At 31.9% G+C, this 20,251-nt stretch overlaps 2 protein-coding genes across 2 annotated transcripts; both read left to right on the top strand.

Moving 5' to 3' along the window:
• Positions 1 to 1,001: 1,001 nt before the first annotated feature.
• LOC130902269 (glutathione S-transferase-like) lies at positions 1,002 to 5,408 on the top strand. The gene is made up of 4 exons (XM_057814255.1): positions 1,002 to 1,269; positions 1,720 to 1,887; positions 2,108 to 2,247; positions 5,101 to 5,408. The coding sequence occupies exons 1-4, from the start codon at positions 1,131 to 1,133 to the stop codon at positions 5,293 to 5,295; spliced, it is 642 nt and encodes a 213-aa protein (XP_057670238.1). The 5' UTR covers positions 1,002 to 1,130; the 3' UTR covers positions 5,296 to 5,408.
• A 3,206-nt stretch (positions 5,409 to 8,614) lies between these two features.
• LOC130902267 (hydroxylysine kinase-like) lies at positions 8,615 to 19,963 on the top strand. The gene is made up of 4 exons (XM_057814252.1): positions 8,615 to 9,011; positions 12,967 to 13,166; positions 17,898 to 18,314; positions 19,736 to 19,963. Exons 1-4 carry the CDS (start codon positions 8,759 to 8,761, stop codon positions 19,922 to 19,924), a joined length of 1,059 nt encoding a protein of 352 aa, XP_057670235.1. The 5' UTR covers positions 8,615 to 8,758; the 3' UTR covers positions 19,925 to 19,963.
• Positions 19,964 to 20,251: the final 288 nt, after the last annotated feature.

The following is a 20,251-nucleotide window of genomic DNA, read 5'->3' as shown; positions in this document are numbered from 1 at the left end:
CTGTAGATAGATAAAAGCTAGTGTAAACCAGTATACTCAGTATTCAAAAAAAGACTTTCTTCCACAAGTTATTTTTGAATTTTCCAGAAGTTATCATTAAAGTTTCATGATCTCTAATCTAATGAACTAATCCTTTGAAAACAGGCTTTTCCCTAGCTGTCTAAAAAGAAGGGTGGTGAGAAAAATAGCACTAGTAACTATCGTTCTATCGCATTATTACCAATCCTATCGAAGATTATTAAACGACTAATGAAAAACCGTCTATTACCTTTAAATATAAGTATAGATTGTTGTTATTTGTTACACAGCAGTGTTGATTAAAATCAATCTAGGTCTTTATATACATTTTATTTACATCTTCATATATATACATCATCTATCACTTATATCTTACAAAACCAACCATGTGCTAAAAACCCGGTAAAACCATATATACACTTAACCTTACTTTTTCTCAATAATAATCAACTACAAAAACAAAAACTATGTACATAGAACATTAAACTGCTATTTCTACAAATCAAGCGCCATCTCTATAAGAAAGCATTAACTTAAAATAACTCCTAAAGATTTCTATTATAACATAGATCAACGTAGAATTTAAAAACAAGAATTCCAGTACAATCAGCTCCACATCTACTGCAAAAATGTATACTGAGACTCATCATCAACATAATTTGTCTAAGAAATGAAGGAATCAATAATTCAATTGAATATATTACTTCATTTACTAATATTCTAATACTAATAGCGAAATGAGTAATGAAATTAAACCTAATTCTGAAGAAACCCTGTATTCATATAATTAACAACGGCAGGTATTATTATTATTAAGAGGAATAACTTAACAAGAAAATTATTCAACGATTTCATTATATACCTACTTGTAATGTTGATTTTAAAACTTCAATTTTCGAGAAATGTAATTTACTTTCGCAATGAAAAAAGTTATCTGGTTTTATACCGGATACCACGTTATCAAGCAGACCTGTTTTTATCTCTAAATCAATTAGTTTATATGTCCCAAGTTAGTTAGTAGTTATTTATCATTTCTCTACATTAACAACGTAACAAATTATTTTGATGAAGAAATCTCATTATATTATACCAACTTCTATTTGGAAAGAAAAATGAATTCATCCTACAAAGTATATTATTTTGATGTTCCTGGTAAAGCTGAGCCAATACGCATGCTTTTAAGTTACGGAGGATATCCATTCGAAGATGTGAGATTTGAGAAGTTAGTTGAATGGCCCAAACATAAAAAGAGTGAGTTAATTATAATGTGTTCATCAACTATCTTTGAAAAAACAAAATAATCACAGGAGAGTAGTTCACCAGCGAATTTTTTCTGTTTCCTTCATTTGTTTATCACATACGTAAAAACCTATTTAGGGGAAAGGTACGGCAGCCATTAATTTGGCAGGGATAAGAAGTTCAAGCTTCACTCGAAAAAATTTATGGGTTAAAAAGCAGAATATTTGAAAATAGGAATGATTATAGGAAAGATGTACATCCTGTTTGTTTTGTCGGAACCTTTTCAGGCAAGCCTCGTAGGTGTAAAATAAATACTATTTTCACACGTAACACATAATTACCCAATCAAAATTAACATTCATTTATCACCAAGAAAGAATATTGTAGATATGAAAAATATATGATTACATAGGTATTTTCTAATACAAGATGAATATTTGTACGCAACATTTGAAATTATAGATATGCCCTTTGAACAAGTACCCGTTTTGGAAATTGATGGCAAAAAACTAACACAAACCGTACCACTTACTAGATTCTTAGCGAACCTTGTGGATCTTGCAGGAAAAGATCATGAAGAAAATTATGAAATTGATTCTACTGCTGAAATTATTGGAGACATCTATAATAGTGAGTATATTGAAAAATAATTCTCATTTGATTATTTTTAAATGTAATAGGTCACTGCATCTTTCTTATAAGTGAAAAGTATCTTCTATCTCACTTTTACACATCTAGATGAAATGCAACGACATATGAATTGAGTCAAACGTTGTTTCCTCGTCTATATAACGATATAGTTATTTCCAATTTTGTTCATTGAATATAAAGTACTGAATCTTCCTTCTAGGTGCCTTGGAATTTTTTTTTGAACGCGACGAACATAAAAAAAGAAATTTTGAGATTAAAATGCAATCAACGTTGTCTCTATTTTTGCCAAGTCTAGAAGAACGTGCAAAAAAAAATGGAGGTTTCATCGCACTAAACAGGGTGAGTATCATAATGCTGCAACTTGGTTTGTATTTTCCATCATCATTTTCTTCACACTGCAAAATTTCACAGAAATCGCTCATAAATGTGAGTAATAGGGTTCATTAGGGCGAGAAATAAACAATTTCAAATAATCAATAAGTTGATATAATTTATGTAGTCGGAAATGGTCCAGCATTATCTAAAAGCAATCCTTTCGGAAGCGTTTCCAACATTAGATTTGGCTTTGGAATAGCTGGCACTTTTTTTGGGTTTAGCATGAACTGGGCATATTAAAGTCACTTGAAAACGTCTCTCTAAATTCTTAAGGTATACGCAGGCGCGTTACAAAGCTCAAAAGGCATGACTTTGAATTACCCTAGTCCAGATTCGGTAGTAAAAGTAGTTCTTCTCCTTAGCAAGTGGATATGGGGGCCATCTTTTATCTCCTGTTTGGCCTCGTCTTATTACCAGGATACTTCAATTATTATCTATTTCTCATACCCCAGCTATGTTGTGTTTCCAATGACTCTCTCTTTTACTACAATTTATTTTAGCTGTCTTTACGTTTCTTATTATTTTTGGCTTGTAGTTTATATCCCACAATTATTAGGTTATTTATTTTCTTTCCTTTCTCTAGTTTTTCAACTCCAGTAGGTATCAAAATTCTCAGTTGTCAATATGTTTCAGTTCTTTTTTAAGTTCGTCGTTTTCATTAATTAATTTTTCTCATTTTTTGTCGTTCTTTTTGGCTCTTCTTTATTTGCTTTATTTCTCCCTTTGAATCTACCAAACATGTCTTTAACTTCATCCACTTTCACTTCTTTTGTTTTCTCTTTGTTCATTATTGGTGCTCTGCTAATTCTATTTCTACTTTTGAAAATGTTCTCTAGGTCTAGGCTATCCTCCTCTCTTTTTCTTTTAATGGCTTCACTGCCAGACTTGTATCCGCCTCTGCCATAAGTCATTCCTTGTATTTAGTTAGTGGTAGTTTCTTCAATAACGTAACTCTTTTCAGCCGATACCTCATTCATGTTCACCATAAAATGAGCGCACAATTAACACCATCGAGTTTGGGCTCATTTGATTTTTCTTGACGAGTATTTTGGTTGGCGTGAATATTCAACTCCAACAAATTTCAGAAAAAAGTTCGTTTCGTTTGTTGTGAATGTGGTTTATGTCTAATTAATAAGAGGGATAACCCAATGCCAAAGGCAGCACCTTCCGAGTGCTGAATGGGATGAGGGTGTATGTATATGAGTTTTGTTCAGTTCGTTATCGAGTGACAGAAAAAATAATAAAAAAAATGTTGTACGTTTTCTCCAGATAAAGTTGATAATTATACACTCTGATAATTCCATACTAAATAGGCCGTCTCCCAAAAATGTTAAGGAACTGCTTTCCTTTCCGCAAAACCTGTTCTTGGTTCCGCCGATTCATAGACAAGTTTGCTCAAATATCAAAACGTTTATCCTCAGTGAGAAAGAAGAATGCAAGATGAAAATAGGTACCGCTCCGATTCTCAGGCAAGCTGATTCACATTTTGTTTGATTTTTGACGTCTGTAGAATAAAACTACAGCGCCACAGAACGCGAAGCTTTGGCTATTGATTGGGCAGTACAGAAATTTAGGGGATTTGCCATTCTCGAGTGGACTTACTGCTAAGAGGTGCCTATGTTTTCCTTAACTTTTGTGTTGTCCTTCACAGGAGGACGTTAGTATGGTACAGAACAATTTTATTCTCTATGCCTCTAATAAAAGCAGAATATTATAACATGTATTAATGGTTGCATACTAGTAGATATCTCAGATAATCTACAATACCGATGTTTATTAGTAACTTTTTGTTTTGAAAGTTTGAGTTTTGAAACGTCCAGTTCGTTGTCAAGTAAGAAAAAACAACAAAGAAAACTTTTGTACGTTCTCTTTGGATAAAGTATTTTCCGCATTAACTAAGTTTTTTTCGACGATAACCGCACTCAATTAAATAGCAAATGTTGTTTTCACATAGGAAGACATAAAAAACTAGGTTTGGAGAAGTTGTTATAAAATTTTGATCAAATATACAATAAATGAGAGAATAAATTGTCGTTGAATAAAATTATGAATTTTGTTATCTTTTATGAATTTGGTTGTTTTTGAGAATGAAATATGTTTGCCAAAAAAGAAATGTTGTGTGGCTCAATTTTTTTTAGTTTTTTCTTCAGAATTTATTATAGACATCACAGATACGTAAAGGTTATTTAAACCAGTTTTTTCATGAAAACAATGATCATTTTAAGTTATATATGTCGTCAAAAGCAGACGTTTTATATTATATTGCTAAAAGTAATAATTAAAGGTGTCTGACTCGATCGATATTCCAACACACCTGCTCCTTTTTTCCACATTTCACTGTACCTAGTCTGGTGGCGAACTTTTTCGTCACTTATGGATTGTCTACGATTGATTTTCTAAAAAAAAAAACTGACTGCATCTCTAAGAACGAGAACTCATGTTTAATTACAATTTTATCACTAAAAATTAAAATTTCAGTGATTTTTCAAAAAATACTCACTTTCTACTAAGACAGCAATAAGATAATTGCATTCTGCAATTCTAGAATAATAGAATAATAACAGCGTATTTGTTGTCAGCTTTTAAATCCGACAATTACATAAAGGGCAAGAGTTTTATTTGGGTATTTCACAATTTTTAGATATCTATGGAGGAGAGATACCCTGTGTGAAATTATGATTATAAGCATTCCTCATAATTTTTGGAACGTCCCAGAACTTTCTTTAGTCAATTTTCTTCCACAATCATTATTTTTACATTTAACATAAGATTTAAATTCCACCCTTTCTGATAATTAATTGTGTAATATTGTTTCAGTTAACTTGGCCTGACCTATGTTTCACAACTTATTACCAAGATATCAGAAATATATTGGGAAAAGACTTTTTGCAAGATTATCCAAATCTTCAACAAGTCAAAAAACACGTATTAGCTGTAGAGAACATAAGGAATTGGATAAAGAGAAGACCATTAGATCCAGCATTTGCATACACATTGAAAGATGATTTATAATTCTTTTTGTAAACGTCTATTGACATATGATGAACTGGAAAAGGAACATAATGTAAATCGTCATCACCAATGTTTACAAATAATTTCCATTAATAAAGAGTTGATGTAAATAATGTGAATGTCCCGTCACCTTTTAAACCCTTAAAACTATAATCCAGAATTGTTGGAAAATAAATTTTGATTATTGTTTTATATACCTTGATTGTTACTCCTATATAGGATAACATCATTCATCGATTTAGTCATTTAAGTTTAAGTAAGGCTGGCTTTAAAATAGTTCCTTTGGATTTCTTTAGAACTTTTTTTCTCGGTGTTGCTAGTTCGATATTACTAATGAGTTTTCCTATTATTTTGATGATCAAAAATAACTAATAAATTATTTCCATTATTTCTATTTTCAATAAATACTAAGAAGTTGGTATTAACGCGATTGTTTTCTAGATATTCTTCATTAGTTATTTTTTTAGAACATAACATTAAAATTCCCAGAGTAGAAATCCAATAACCAATTAAAAAAATGTTAAGCCAAAATATTATTAGACTCTCCAATTCTCCATGGTCCACCAACATTTGGATGGACATTTGGATTTGGACCATTTGGACTTTAGGAAATTAAATGCAATCACAAATGAAAATCGTTATCCATTACCAGACATTACAATGTTAATAGATAAGCTTGGACTTGCCCATGCCTATGTATTTGAGAAGGACACCCTCAAACTTTCAAAGAGTTATGGACTAAATATCAAGAGGTTTACAAAACGAGAAATCTTCAGTGTGTTTTAATGGTATCATTTTGTTCAGTACCAGCCTACTGGAGCACCTTAATAACCACAGACCACACCAGACGGGAAAGTAGATCCAAAAAGAAGGCAGTTTTTTTCATCATTGTTCAGTACATTACAAATCGTATTTATCTGTCTTTATCACACTTACTACAAAACGTTTGTAGAGGCGCTTTTGTATTTACAGAAATCTTTCGAAAGTTACATTATTTGCACACAGATGTCACTACCGCCGTTCTGTTTTGTTCATCACGCTACATGCACTTGGATTCTATTTGTGGGTTTGTGTGGTTTCAATAATCATCATTCACCGGAAAATGAGATTTTGTATTGTGTGCGGTAATTCTGAAGACGACGTAAAGCATTTATTTTGCTTTCCCCGTAGCGCAGACAGGTAAACAGAAAATTTATTATCTTGTTGTGTAAGTACCCATACGTTTATGCATGTTAGATGAATGTTTGGTTTTTTATTACTGAGGTTTCCTTAATGCAAAGATTAAAATCGAGCTGTACCAGATGAAACTAAAAAACAGGTTGCTATTTTACAATGTACAATAATTACATGTGTGTTACAGGTCGCAAATATGGCAGGAAGCTATGGGAATGAAATATAGACCACTATGTGGCCATGTTAGAATCTGCAATGAGCATTTCACAAAAGATAGATTTGTGCCGTGTACCTCAGTTTTACGTTTGAAAGCTGATGCAGTGCCCACAATTCTGGAAGTCCAGAAGGACCATGTTATGAAGGTTGTATTCTAATATTAATTAGGTTTGTATTTTACAATGAAAATAATAATTTTAAGGACTGGACCAGATAGCAAATAAAAAAGTAAACATTATATCCCAATATATAATAAAGCCAGAACCACAGGTACTGAATTTTACATATTATTCTAGATGATTTGCTTTTATCTTGCTTTATGCAATAAAACATAACTTAGGTGTTAATTGAAATTCAATTTCTTAGACTCTTTTGGATACCAAATCATTAAGTAATGCAAACAGTGAAGTTACTGAACATGAGAAAACAAATTCCTCGCAGTCACCATCCCAACGGGCTGTCACACCAATTTCAAGTACAGTTAGATGTAGAAGGACTCTTTTTAAGGACGTTGAAGGCTTGTGTTCAACACAGATAACACCAAGAAAGCAAAAGTTGATGGTTATTGTGAAGAGGAAGGAAGAGGAAGCAGGGTTGCATAAGAAAATTACAAAAAGTTTGCAAACAAAAAGGGAAAAGGCATAGCATTATTATTATTGTGAATCTTTGTTGTACTTATGCAAATACAATTTGACAAAGCTCAATTTTTATTTCAATTATTTTTCTACATGTTTAAAAACATTTTAAATTAAATTTTAATTCAAAATTAAAAATCCCGCTATTCGTCGGCCAAGAGCGCCACCTAGGTACGTTTTATATCGCGATGAGAGAGAAGAACAACAACTGTTTCTCTCGTCTGCCACTTCCAGATTATTGAGTTGCGTGTCTGGTGTGGTCTGTGTTAATAACTGATAGGAGTACTTTGTTCTTAGTCCCGTTCGTATTCGCTGACCTCCATTGGATGACATCTCCTCATCCTCAATCCCCGTGTCCTGTACCTTCGCAAGAAGAATAATTCAACTACCTTTCTTTCTTGATTACTATTATAAGAATAAACGTTAAATAGTTCAATGACGATAATGTCAACAACAACAAAAAAATGTATTTCACTGAGTAGCACATGTTGGCAGTAATTCAGCTACTACTTTTGTTGTATTGAAATTTTGTTTTGAATGAAACTTTGAAATATACATTTCTTTTCATACGCAACCTTAGTAGCAAGTTTGCATATTTCAATAATTGAAAATTACTTTAATATTTATTGTAATACTAGATATATGGCAACTAGTCAAATTTTAATCTTGCCTTAATCAAAATCATTAATTCACATACAACAATAGAACAGATGAATATAGGTATTCAGTTTTTTTTTGGGCATACGTTAATTCTTGTGGTAAAATCAACGAGTTTCATTTATTATCTTCATTCGACTATATTTGACATCAATCTTAATACAAACAATTCTATTTTTAGATACTACACATATATAGCGTGTAGCAAATTCACTTAATATTAATGAAATGTACAATTGTAAAACAACAGAAATAGTTTGAAAAATTGCATAAGCACTAGTAAACCGATGTCAAGTAACCACAGAAAATGTTCAGGTTGTTTTGGAAAACTTACGCCAGAACAAGTTAACAGTTACGTAGTACTATTACTAACGTTATTTAGTCTACTATTTTAATTATTCATATTCCATTTTCGGTGCTTGAGTGAATCATGAAGTTCATTTCCTGTTGGTAGTTGAGGCGTCAGTAGGAAACCTGCCAACTATTCAAGCCCATCATTTAGGGAATGATCTATTCCTTTATCAACCACTTGTTGTCGAGCCAAAATTTGTATGACGTTTTTTGAATCCACCTTTTATAAGATATTTGATCATTTCCACAACCACTATCTAATCTCGGGAACATCAGAATCAAACCAAATCGTAGTAATATGCCAAATTTTCATTCTTATTTGTTATTATCATATAAGAGTAAGATACGCACTCTGTATGAACAGCTTGAGATAATAAATAATCTTAACAATATGCTCGAAAATTATTCCATTTAAGTTAGTTTAAATAAGAATGGAGTCGCGTGTACATGTTTTGGAACATATACCAATTAAAGCCAATTTGAGTGAAGATGAAGTGAAACAAATTGCTTGGCAATTGTATGGTGAAAAAGTGATTTCAGTTAAGGAATTAAATGGTTACGATGATAAAAATTTCCATATAAAAAACGAAGAAGGGAATGAGTTTATTATGAAATTCATTAATTCAATCGATTCGAATAATCCTGAAATATTTGAAGCACAGTCACTCTTGTTAGTACATTTGAGTAAGTATTGATATTTAACATCACTATAAAAGTTAACATTTGTACTTTTGAATATTAAGTTCTTTGAACTTAACAAAGAATGTATAATCACGAATTCTATATACCGGATGTAAATGATACATAAGCCACCAATATGATTTTTGGATAAATTTTGAATTTTCGATTAAAAAAGTTGTCATATTGAGTATGATAACTAAGTGGATATGAGAATATTTTACTTAATTAAACTATTTTATAAAAATAGCGACCTCACACTTGTAATTTCATTTATGTACCGTGGTAAGTGTTACATGTTTTATAACTTGTTAAATTATAGTCAGAACTTATTGAATTCTATTTTATTAAGTAAACAAATAAATGTTTTACAATATCTCCGATAAGCGCAGGAGTACCACTGACGTTTCTACTTGACGTCCGTTCTGCTGCCACCAAGTGGTCATGTGTAGTTGATATAGGAGACCATACACTAGCCATCTAATGCTATCTTATGTAACAGTAAGTATCAATTAAAACTTGGAAAAATAATAATTATATACGAATGAAATAATAATGAAAAGAAGTCCGCGTGGATGCACGGACCTACCACCTGGAGCGCCTTCTGCAAATGTAGAATTCCCTCTCACACTCACTGTAGTGGTAGCGGGGCAATATAATATATGCAGTGGAACAGAACCGACTCGTTCATGAAATGAACAAAGCCTCAGGATTCAACGAAATAAACAGGACCAGTTAAACTGAGATCGTGTCCGGTAGGAAAATTAACATATAACCAGTACTCAGAAAATCAAATCACAGTTATCAATTTCACTTGAATTATTTCGGTCTTTTTTATCATTAATAGCTTTCTCGTTTTTATGAATGTGAACCATTTCAAAAAATTCTCTTTTCCGTGTATTTGGAGATATAAAAATTTTTGACTCGAATTCATTTCGAAGATGTAGATTCTTTATAAAAATATTCCTATTGCAATTGTAAAAGATATATTCATGAAAAAATGGATCAAAATTAAAAAATACAAGACATAAACCTCAAAACGAATTCATAAAAGTTATAGAGCTTCACTACAGCATACTCTATACTTGTGGGCTTCCATTTCAAGTGTTATAGCATAATTGATAATGGAGGAAACTGTCCTAAGCAAACTTGATATAAATATTCCATTCTTTTTTCGATATGTAGATGATTGCATTACTGCTGTGCCAAAGAATCAAATTGAAAACATAAATAAAAAATTCAATTCTTATCATAAAAAACTTCAATTTGCAATCGAGGTTGAGCAAAATAATGAAATCAATTTTCTTTACATCACATTATATAAAATTAACAATAACATAAGAACAGAATGGTATACGAAACCAACTCGGTCCTCGATATATTTAAACTTGTTGGACAGATCTATGTCTGAATTCTGAATTTAGATTTAGATCCAGAATATAGATGCTTAGCTATTCAAAAAGCAAAAACTGCATTGAAAGAAAATAATTATCCGGAAAAAATGATAAATAACTTATTCAAGAAAAGTATTTAGATGATTGGCGCTGTATTTATTGCAAAAGATATTTGTTACAGGTTTTTCTCTGCCACTAGAAATATTTTGTGCAAAATTGAAATCTAAAGTTTAACTTTATACACTTTTTTGGTATTTAAGTATCAGTTAAATTTTCGATCAATTTTGATTTTATTTTTTGTCTGTCAATCGCTCATTTTTCCATTATAAGATTAAGAATTTCTTTGTTATTTCTGCTTTTGCATATTTGTAAAAAGTTATTCTGATCTCCTCCACATTTTTCTTAAAATTTTTGTTATTTGGAATTAGTCAACATATTTTAATTGATATATATTTCAATTCTTTTTCTAATTTTTCTTATTGGAGTTCTGAGTAATACTAAATTCAAAAAAGAAGGAAGTTTATCTTTTTCGCATCTTTTTTTTTATTCGGCAATTTTTTTGAAGGATATTCCAATTTTTTTTCATTTATTTCAATAAATATTGAGACAAATAATGACGGATATAGTACATTATCAAAATATATCACTGAATTAAAATTTAAAACACCCCAAAACAAAAGAGTACAAGTAGCTTGCAATGTTTATGACGATGTTTACATAGGACAGACATATCTCATTTGGAAAATAGATAGAAGGGCCATCAATACGATATAATACATTACCAACTATGAAATATCAAAAAAATCACACATTCAATTATAAAAATTCAAAAATTATCGAAATAGAGTTGCATACGAGAATAAAAGGATTCTTAGTAATAGTTCACATATATAACAACAAAACAGTTATCAATTATAAAGACCCAATAAATTCAAGTAAAATATAATTCTATATTATACATTTCAATGTAGCTATGAATAATTTAATTGAATATTGCTACTTATTTAAAGATATAACATCTTACAATAGAAATTATTTAGTGTAGTTGAGAATAGATACATACATACATTCATAATGCCATACCCTCTAAAACGTATGGTATACCAAAACTACACAAACCTAACATACCTCTGGGACTAATTGTAACAAGTATTCAAACTCCCCCTGTCACGTTATACCGGACACATATTGGGCTAGGGTGGAGTGAATATTTAACAGACTAAGTGTTCCTTTGCCCTAACGGAAATGTGTAGATTTGTTTGGCCTGTGTAGGAATTCTATATACTCAATGGTGTTCATAAGGAATTTTATCTTTGACAGATTTGATTGGGTAGGACAACTTCTGTTGTGATTGGAAAAAAATTTACAAATGCCTTGGAATTTGAGGATCCTACAAATTTTCTCATTCCTATACATTTATAAATAAATGAAGGATGATGAATGGGTTGGGGTTGAAAATTTGTGTTTGTGTTTGTTTCAGAAAACTGATTTCTAACGAAAGCTGAAGATGATGCTCGGCAATATGGTGTTAAGTGTCTGAAATTTCGCCGATAGGAATGTTCAATGGAATCAATTAAATGACGAGAGATTTTGACTTAGAATTAAGATTGTTCAGCAATTGGTTTGAGAATTTCAGCAAAATATTTGGCCGGGACTTACATAGGGCACTGACAAAGGGTCCTAGTGGATTATCGGAATATCGTTGATACGAGAAATTTGGGAAGTTTGTATCTGTTCCTGTGAGTTTTTGTTGTATTCTATAGATATGTGATGGGGCCAACGGGAACAATTCCATAATTGATAGTTTTAAAAAGGTTAATCATCTTATGACGATATGAAGAGGTATCGACAACCATTCTGAAATCCTCCCATCCTCCCTCTACGACCAAGCTGTTAGCTATGATATGTTGATGGCATTCACGTAATCTGGTCTTATCGGCTTTAGATTCCTTCCTAACCCATCTGTACGGCGTACAACCCATACAGAAATGGTTGAAAAGTGATCACTATCACTTCGTGATATCATGATAAAAAAAACTTTCGCGGAACGATTTCTCTCACTTCATCTATCACACCCACTCACAACAAGAAATTCCTTGCTCGAATTACACATATAAAAAATTTCGAAAAATGTTCGAAGCAAGAACGTGACTATAGATTACCAAAAAACTGGAACCGCCACGCTCTGTTCTAGTGTTAGCAGTGTCAATAGTAATAACATTTCCTATAAAATCCTCTAAGACGAACCCTAAACATTGGTCACCCATACAAGGTCCAGGCGGTTAGCTTATCAGTTGACGCAAAATTAACATTGATCAGTTTAGTGTTCACAGTGTTCTCGATGGTGAACATATGAAGTAACAAAGTTGTATAGAGTATGATAATTCAACTTGATATGTAATTATAACTTCAATCTGATACATAAATGATAATCCAAGTTGATTTAAATTCCAACGAAAACAACTTTACAACGAGATAAAATTATAACAAAAATTGTGGAAACTTATTTGAGAAAGTGTCCAAAATTTCTAAGCGTAGTTACAGTTATCATATTTCCAAACTTTCAGAGAAAAATGGAATCCCATGCCCAATGCCAATTAAAACAAAAAGCGGTCAGTATTATGAGAAATGCCAATTGAAGAGTGGCAGTCACATAGTGAGAGCTTTGAAATTCATGGAAGGTATTGTGTTAGCTGAAATCTCATGGAATAATAACCTATTTTACGAGATTGGTAGATCTGCCGCAAACATGGATAATGCTATGGCGGTAAGAGCTTTGGAATTTATTGGCCAATTTGTGCTAATTTTCTGTTTTTATATATTAAACCTATTAGCTGAATTTATAAAGAGCTTAGCAGTATAATTGTGCTACTTTTGGAATAAATTTTAGTTCTCAAACTAACTGTGACAAAAATCATCGTCCATAATTTTTGAACATTATACAAAACGAGAAGTTATAATTTTCCTTTTCAATTGGTTCTGCCTATATCTCATCCTTTTTTTTGCATTTAGTATATCCCTTAAACTCTAATTCATGATTTGGCGAAATATCGTAATCATAAACGTTTAACTTCACTATTTAGAGGAAGTTGGAAAAAATGTGTACTTGCGTCTAAAAAATATGAGCAGAGTTAACCAAATACATGAGTGCTGGAAATATTGATGAATCGCTTTGTTCGTACTGTATTGGTCGTATATAAAAAAGTCGAAAGGCAAAAACTATTGCAACGACTGTGAATATCCTTCAATTCTTCACGAATATAAAATGGACCCATACCATATTGAACTACACCAAGAATTGATAGGACTACTTAGATCTTTGCAAGGAGAGTTCTTTACTAAGAACATGCAACTAAACTTCGGCTAATCAAGAAATGTCAGTGCTCGAAGATCCATAGGGTCATCGGTTAGAATCGGATAAATGGTCGTGAGCTGAGGATTGCCTCTACCTGTGTGAGAATGGTGCAGAAACTTTCAAAATCGAGATTTGTATTCCCTAGGACACGCATGAATTCACTGCGGCTCCCAAAAACCACCAAAGGGGGGGAAGCGAGAGAGGGAGTATAAAATGCCATATTACTTTATTCTCGTTGAAGTAAACCCGATAATTATCTGCACAGTCATGAACCAAAGAGTACACAAAATCTGTTGAGATAATTTCTTAATTTCTTGATCTTTATGACTAGCAATGCTTCAGCTATCAAACTAGTTATGAAATCTACACATGTAATCACTTTCTAAGTACATATCTAACTTCGTACCGTTGAGAATCCAGAATTTGTCTCTTATCCGGGAAAGCGTAAATTGTAAGTTTCGTAATGTTTCTCTTATTTCTTTATACAGTATTTCTATCGGTGGGGTGAATTTATAAACTCTGTCTTTCACTCAATTTATTTAAACACTAGACTTTCCAGCTATCTATATAATTTATTTAAATTCTTTAGTTACTTTCCTATTTAGTTCCGTTCACTATAACTATTCTTTATAAACTAAACTAACTGCTCTAAACATGCTCGATATATACAGCACAAACGACTTTTCTAGAATTCTAATAAGTGAACAAACAAAAATAAATGAATTCCAAGACCTTTTCAATTTTCAATGAACTTCTCCAAATTCTAGAATTCCATTATAGCTGGACAGGACCGGCTCCATGCTGGGAACTGGACCGGCTCAATGCTGGGAACGAGTTCGAAACATATTTGAAATTATACTGTCTTTTAAATATGGTGGTGGATGTTCTGAGATAATGGGATATTTCCAATTAAAGCTCAGTTGTTAAATTAAACAAATTTAATTTGACATTGGAGTTAATCTAAAATTCCTACTAGATATAAAAACGCTTTTTCCAACTTTTAAATAATGTATTCCACACTCAAAACATTCATGCTGAACTAAAGAACACAAAGCAACCTCAGCTTTGTACAACTCTTATAAAGTAGGATACTTCGATAACTCCAATTCTCGATGCAGCTCTTGAGCATTTCTAAAATCTTAGAAGATTGGCGATTATTATGATTAGCTTACTATAGCTAGAAAATAAATCAAAAATATAGCTATTCTATATTCTATATTTATATAGCTATCTATATTTGTGGTGATTGTAATGAGCCAATTTTCTCCACTTTATTGAAGTACCATGCTACCAAAGTTCACGAATTTTTTGAAATAAGGGATCAATATATCGTTAGATCGGTTCGCACATGCCTCCACTGAGCGTTTTAGGTTAGTCGCTGTATATCCATACACGATAACTCATGAATACCTTCCATTCACTTGGCTCCTTTTCCAGTCAGGCCAAAACGATGGTTGAATCCGTCCAGTAAGTACGAACTTTATGCGTTAGTTGTGGGAGGAGGTAAGCACCACACAATTCTACCGTTAAAGAGGATTTGAGTGGAGCTAACCTACTCTTTGCAGAAATTATATTAGACTGTATCTGGCCTTGTATATTAGATAACGTGGAATAGACAGTAGCTCCATAAGCAGTTTACGAGTTGCAACAAAAAATTGTGCAACTGAATGTTATTTGGAAAACTTGGAAGATAGTATTTATCTAGGTATCTTGAAGGAATCAACCACTTCAATTTGATATACTTTGTAAGAAAATCTTAGCCTTAACTATGATTGGATTTATCATGAACGCTTTGTAACAAGTAACTGTGTTTTACAAACCTGGAATGAGTAGCTCAAAGTGTCCTCTGTGAGGCTCCAGAAAATACCTAGAGTTTTCATTTCCTTTTCCCCTTTCATTGTAAATGGTTTTAAGAAAATCGTTTATAAGTATATAATAGACAATCTGGATCATTTGACATACATTTACGCAGATTAAATCCAGCTTAATTCGAGATGTCATTTTTTAACTGGATAGCTGAGTTTAGATGGTTACAACACTGGTTCTGAATAAAAGACTAAGTCGAAAATGTCAACTCGTTTTAAGGAATAAATTACATGGTGGTTAGGTTAAAAAATTTTTTTATAAAATTAATCGATACTTAAATTCTAACTATTTCCTTCGTATCTAAGTCTAACAATAGGTTTTATGATCTTTCTTTGTCTACTAAAACAATTTCATTACTCTTTAAATTTTCATTATCCTTAGATTTTGGTGTATATACTGTTTGTTCGTTTTTATTTCCATTTCCTAATTCTATCTCACCATTACTAACTTTATTATCTACTAGCCGTTCAACTATCGGAGTAAAATAACATATTATGTGCTCTGGTCGAGAAAATTCACACTCCTCTGGCAACCTTGTCATATTTAGATGTCTACTGAGCTTATAAAGGTGACACCAAAGTTTTGACTGTTTTCCTGTCTTCAATTATTAGATCTACCTTGAATGTTGACTGTTTATTTTGATACGAATCAGTTTGCTTGAATGACCTGGTGAGTTTTGTTGTAATATTCGTTTCTTCTATAATATAAATAAAAGAAATTTATACAGGTTCTTCTATACTTTTATTATATTAGAAGTAACAATTTTTTTTTTACAGATTTTTTTAACAGATTATTGCTTAGCTCAGGTACAAATAAAACATCTTTAAATTTTAAACTTATGCATTTACCTGAAATTTCTGTTTTTACTAAAATATCACCTTTACCTTTGACTTGCATTTCCTGTCCATTTGCAACTATAATTTTATTTAACTTTGAATAGTCCAATTTAATAAATAATTCTGGATTATTTGACATGTGACTTGTAGCCCCTGAATCAATATACCATTCTAGATTATTTTTACTGTTACCGGAAACATTGAAACAAAAAACTGAGTCAGACAACTCATCACCTTCAACAGTTACTTTGGCATGTTGCTTTCCCTTATTTCTGTCTTTCTTCATGAAAAAACAATCTTTTTTGTAGTGACCTTTTCTATGACAATAATAACATTCATAACATTCTATTTTTTCTTTCATCTCCTTCGAAAACTTTTTATTTGTGTTTAATGTCGTCTCTATTGAACTGGTATCTTCTTTTCTTTTATACTCATCCATTAGTTTTCCCTTTACATATTCAAGAGTCAATTCATCATCTGGCCTAGCATCTAATGCTGTTACTAATGTGGAATAACTTTCTGGCAATCCACCTAACAATAATGCAGCTACATGGAAATCCTTAATAGTCTCACCAACTCCTCGTAGTCTTTCAACTAATTCTAGTATTTCTTTAATGTATTCATGCATTGGTTTATTTTCAAGTCTAGACTGATACAGCTTCCTCAATAAAAACAACTTGTTACTTAAATTATTTCTTTCATGTACCTTTTGCAGTTCATTCCACATTTCTTTCGCATTCTTGCATTTATAAATGTGTGCTATCTGATTGTCTTCGATACTTAATGAAATTGTAGCTTGTGCTTTTTCATCTTTACGTTTCCATTCAACAGATGGTTCATTTGGTATTGCCTCTTCTACAACAGACCAATTTCCTTCTCGTGTAAGCAACATTTTAATTCTAAATTTCCAATTTTGATAATTGTTGTTGTCTAATCTGGCGAAAGTAAACTTTACACTTTCAGATTCCATTTCTGCTTTTAATTTGCTTTACAAGCCAAGCTGGCACGCCTTATTTTTTAAGGTTAGCTTTTATACTTTACTTTGAAATTCACTGAAACTTATTAAATCTGGCCTGGGCCCATAACCTGTTGTAATATTCGTTTCTTCTATAATATAAATAAAAGACATTTATACAGGTTCTTCTATACTTTTATTATATTAGAAGTAAAACTACACAAAATGACTTGAATCTGAAAGTAACCATTTTTTTTTTGGCATAATAATCATCCTTGCCAACTTAATTGCTGGGTTACGTTCAGTAATTTTTTACAACAAGTTTTTCCATCATAGCTTAGAGTTATACTCGACTTATAGTATTAAGAGCACACACAAAATCCTGTACCGGCTAATAGTTAACCTCTACAGACTCTTTCGATTTCGATAATTCTAAGAAGTGGATTTATTCATAGTCGGATTTCACAATGAGCTTTTTGTTTTCAGAGTTTCCAACATCCGGCATACGACAATTACAAATCGCTTTGGATGCTGGAATCAGTACCAGAAATATTACATTTTTTGTCTGCAGTAAATGATTCCGACAAACAGCAATTAATAACAACAATAGTGCATGAATTCAAAGAAAAGTTATTGCTTCGCTCAAAAAACTTTCAAAGGGGACTGATACATGGAGATTTTAATGAACAAAATATTATAGTCGATAAAACTGATAAAGGACAATATGAAGTAAAAGCAATCATTGATTATGGTGATTGTCATATAGGATTTTATGTATATGAATTGGCTATAACAATGACATATATGATACTATTAGCTAAGAATATTGGGGCAGGTGGATATGTTTTCATGGGTTACGTTTCAGTTAGACCTATGAGCAAAGAGGAATGTTCATTCATAAAGGTTGGGTAGTTTATCTTATCGTAATCAAATCACAAATAGTCTATTACAACCAATAAATAACACTACAATTCTTAATAGTCAATTTAATCCAGAATTAAAATATTTTTCTCCTTTATTTCCATAATCATAATTGAAAAATGCTCTGTATCTATTTCATTTTATTATTTTTACATTATTATTTTCTCTGTTAAGCCATTGTTTGTAATTGCAGTTTCATTCTTCTTATTGTATTGATTGTGACGATCTTAGAAACTCGAACTGCTAATGATTTCTTTTGTACCTCCGAAGTTGGATTCTTTATGTTGGGACCGAAGTCCAGCAGGTTCTACTGTTAGGGAAATTAACAAGGAAATAAAGCATTTTATAACGACCATGTGTCCATCTTTCTGCGGAAGGAAAGAAAACAAGCCGGAGACCAACTCCCCAGATATGAAGTTGTCTTCTATGCAATATATAGGTTCAAAAAAGGAAACATGGAGAAATATGATAGTTGTACCCCTCACTATCACTAGGTTTCCCCGGTCGTTATGGTGAAGAAGAAGACTTGGTGATGTTACTGAAGAAGACGACAGTTACCTCCTGCCACGAATTGATACTTCCCTTGATGATTTTGACATCTCATGTAGAGACGATGATAGACGTTAATTGACTCTATAGAAGAAAATTCACCGAAATAAGAAAAAGACAAACATAAAATATAAAGGCAAGCAATTGCAAAATACGAATGCCGCAATAAACAACTTTGAAAATTAGATCTCAAACGCAGATACAAGAGGAGATTCGTCTCTACCCAAAAAAATTGCAAGCCACGTTCTCTTTTCTCCCCTCGACCTATTAGCGACTATACTCGACATAGCAGCAGGTATAATCGCAAATCTCGGATTTCTCATTACTCATTTGACTGTCACGGGCTCTGGTTGAACTCACCTAGAGATTGTATCTGTTGAACCATCTGTTTAGTGACCAAATAAGAAATAGAGATTTTCTGGATTTGAATTCCATTTAATAAGAATTTATGAAACACGTCATTCCTATATCAGGCTATTCGTTATCAAGAACGACTGTCTTACATTCAAACAAGAGCTCTTGTTTAGTCATATTCCACTACAATCCGTTAAAAATCTGTCCGGATCCATATTATTCTCCATGTACAATATCCAAGTTCTCACTACATTTTAGCATAAAAATGTTCTAGTTGCTGTTAAGCATCTTATTTTAATATCATTGCGACATGTATCTTAAGAAGGGTAACTTGGAATGATCACAGAGCTCTGTCTCCAACCATAATTTTCATATTCGCCATCAATTTTCATAGGGTTTCATCCTAAAAATAAAATAAAGTGAAATTGAATTGATTCTGAATATAAAAAAAAATTTTACATCCTTTTAAACAGAAAATGATTTATTTCTATTTATTATAGTTGTGCATAGCTGCAAGATTATGTCAGTCGCTAGTTATGGGAGCTTATACAAATCAGCAGGATCCAACAAATACATATGTTTTGATTACAGCAGTGTATGGGTGGCAATTACTTGAGGAACTATGGAATGAGGATGATGAGAACTTGTTACAATTATGGAATATCGCTTCAAACAACAAAATTACATAGCATGCATAGAAAAAAAAATGAATAAACTCTTATTAAAAACTCATTGTTTATTGAGAATAATTGAAATTCATTGTTGCTTATCTTTTTTCAGTTCCAGTTTCAGTGAAATTTGACAATTTGGGATAGAAAATACTTTTCGGTTGAGACAGAGTATTTTTATACTATTTTTGTGGGTGATCTACCGATTCATGTAATTAACAGAGTCATAAATATTAAGTTACTAGCTTTTACCCTCGGCTTCGCTCGCATCGAATCCATTAAATAAGTATCAGAAATCATTATAATAGAAAAGAACGAACTCTGTAGCTATATTAGAACCTGAAATAT

The sequence above is a fragment of the Diorhabda carinulata genome, chromosome X, assembly GCF_026250575.1.
Source record: "Diorhabda carinulata isolate Delta chromosome X, icDioCari1.1, whole genome shotgun sequence".
NCBI classification, from domain to species: domain Eukaryota; kingdom Metazoa; phylum Arthropoda; class Insecta; order Coleoptera; family Chrysomelidae; genus Diorhabda; species Diorhabda carinulata.
Note: the sequence above shows the minus strand (reverse complement) of the source record. Positions and strands in the feature narration are given on the sequence as shown.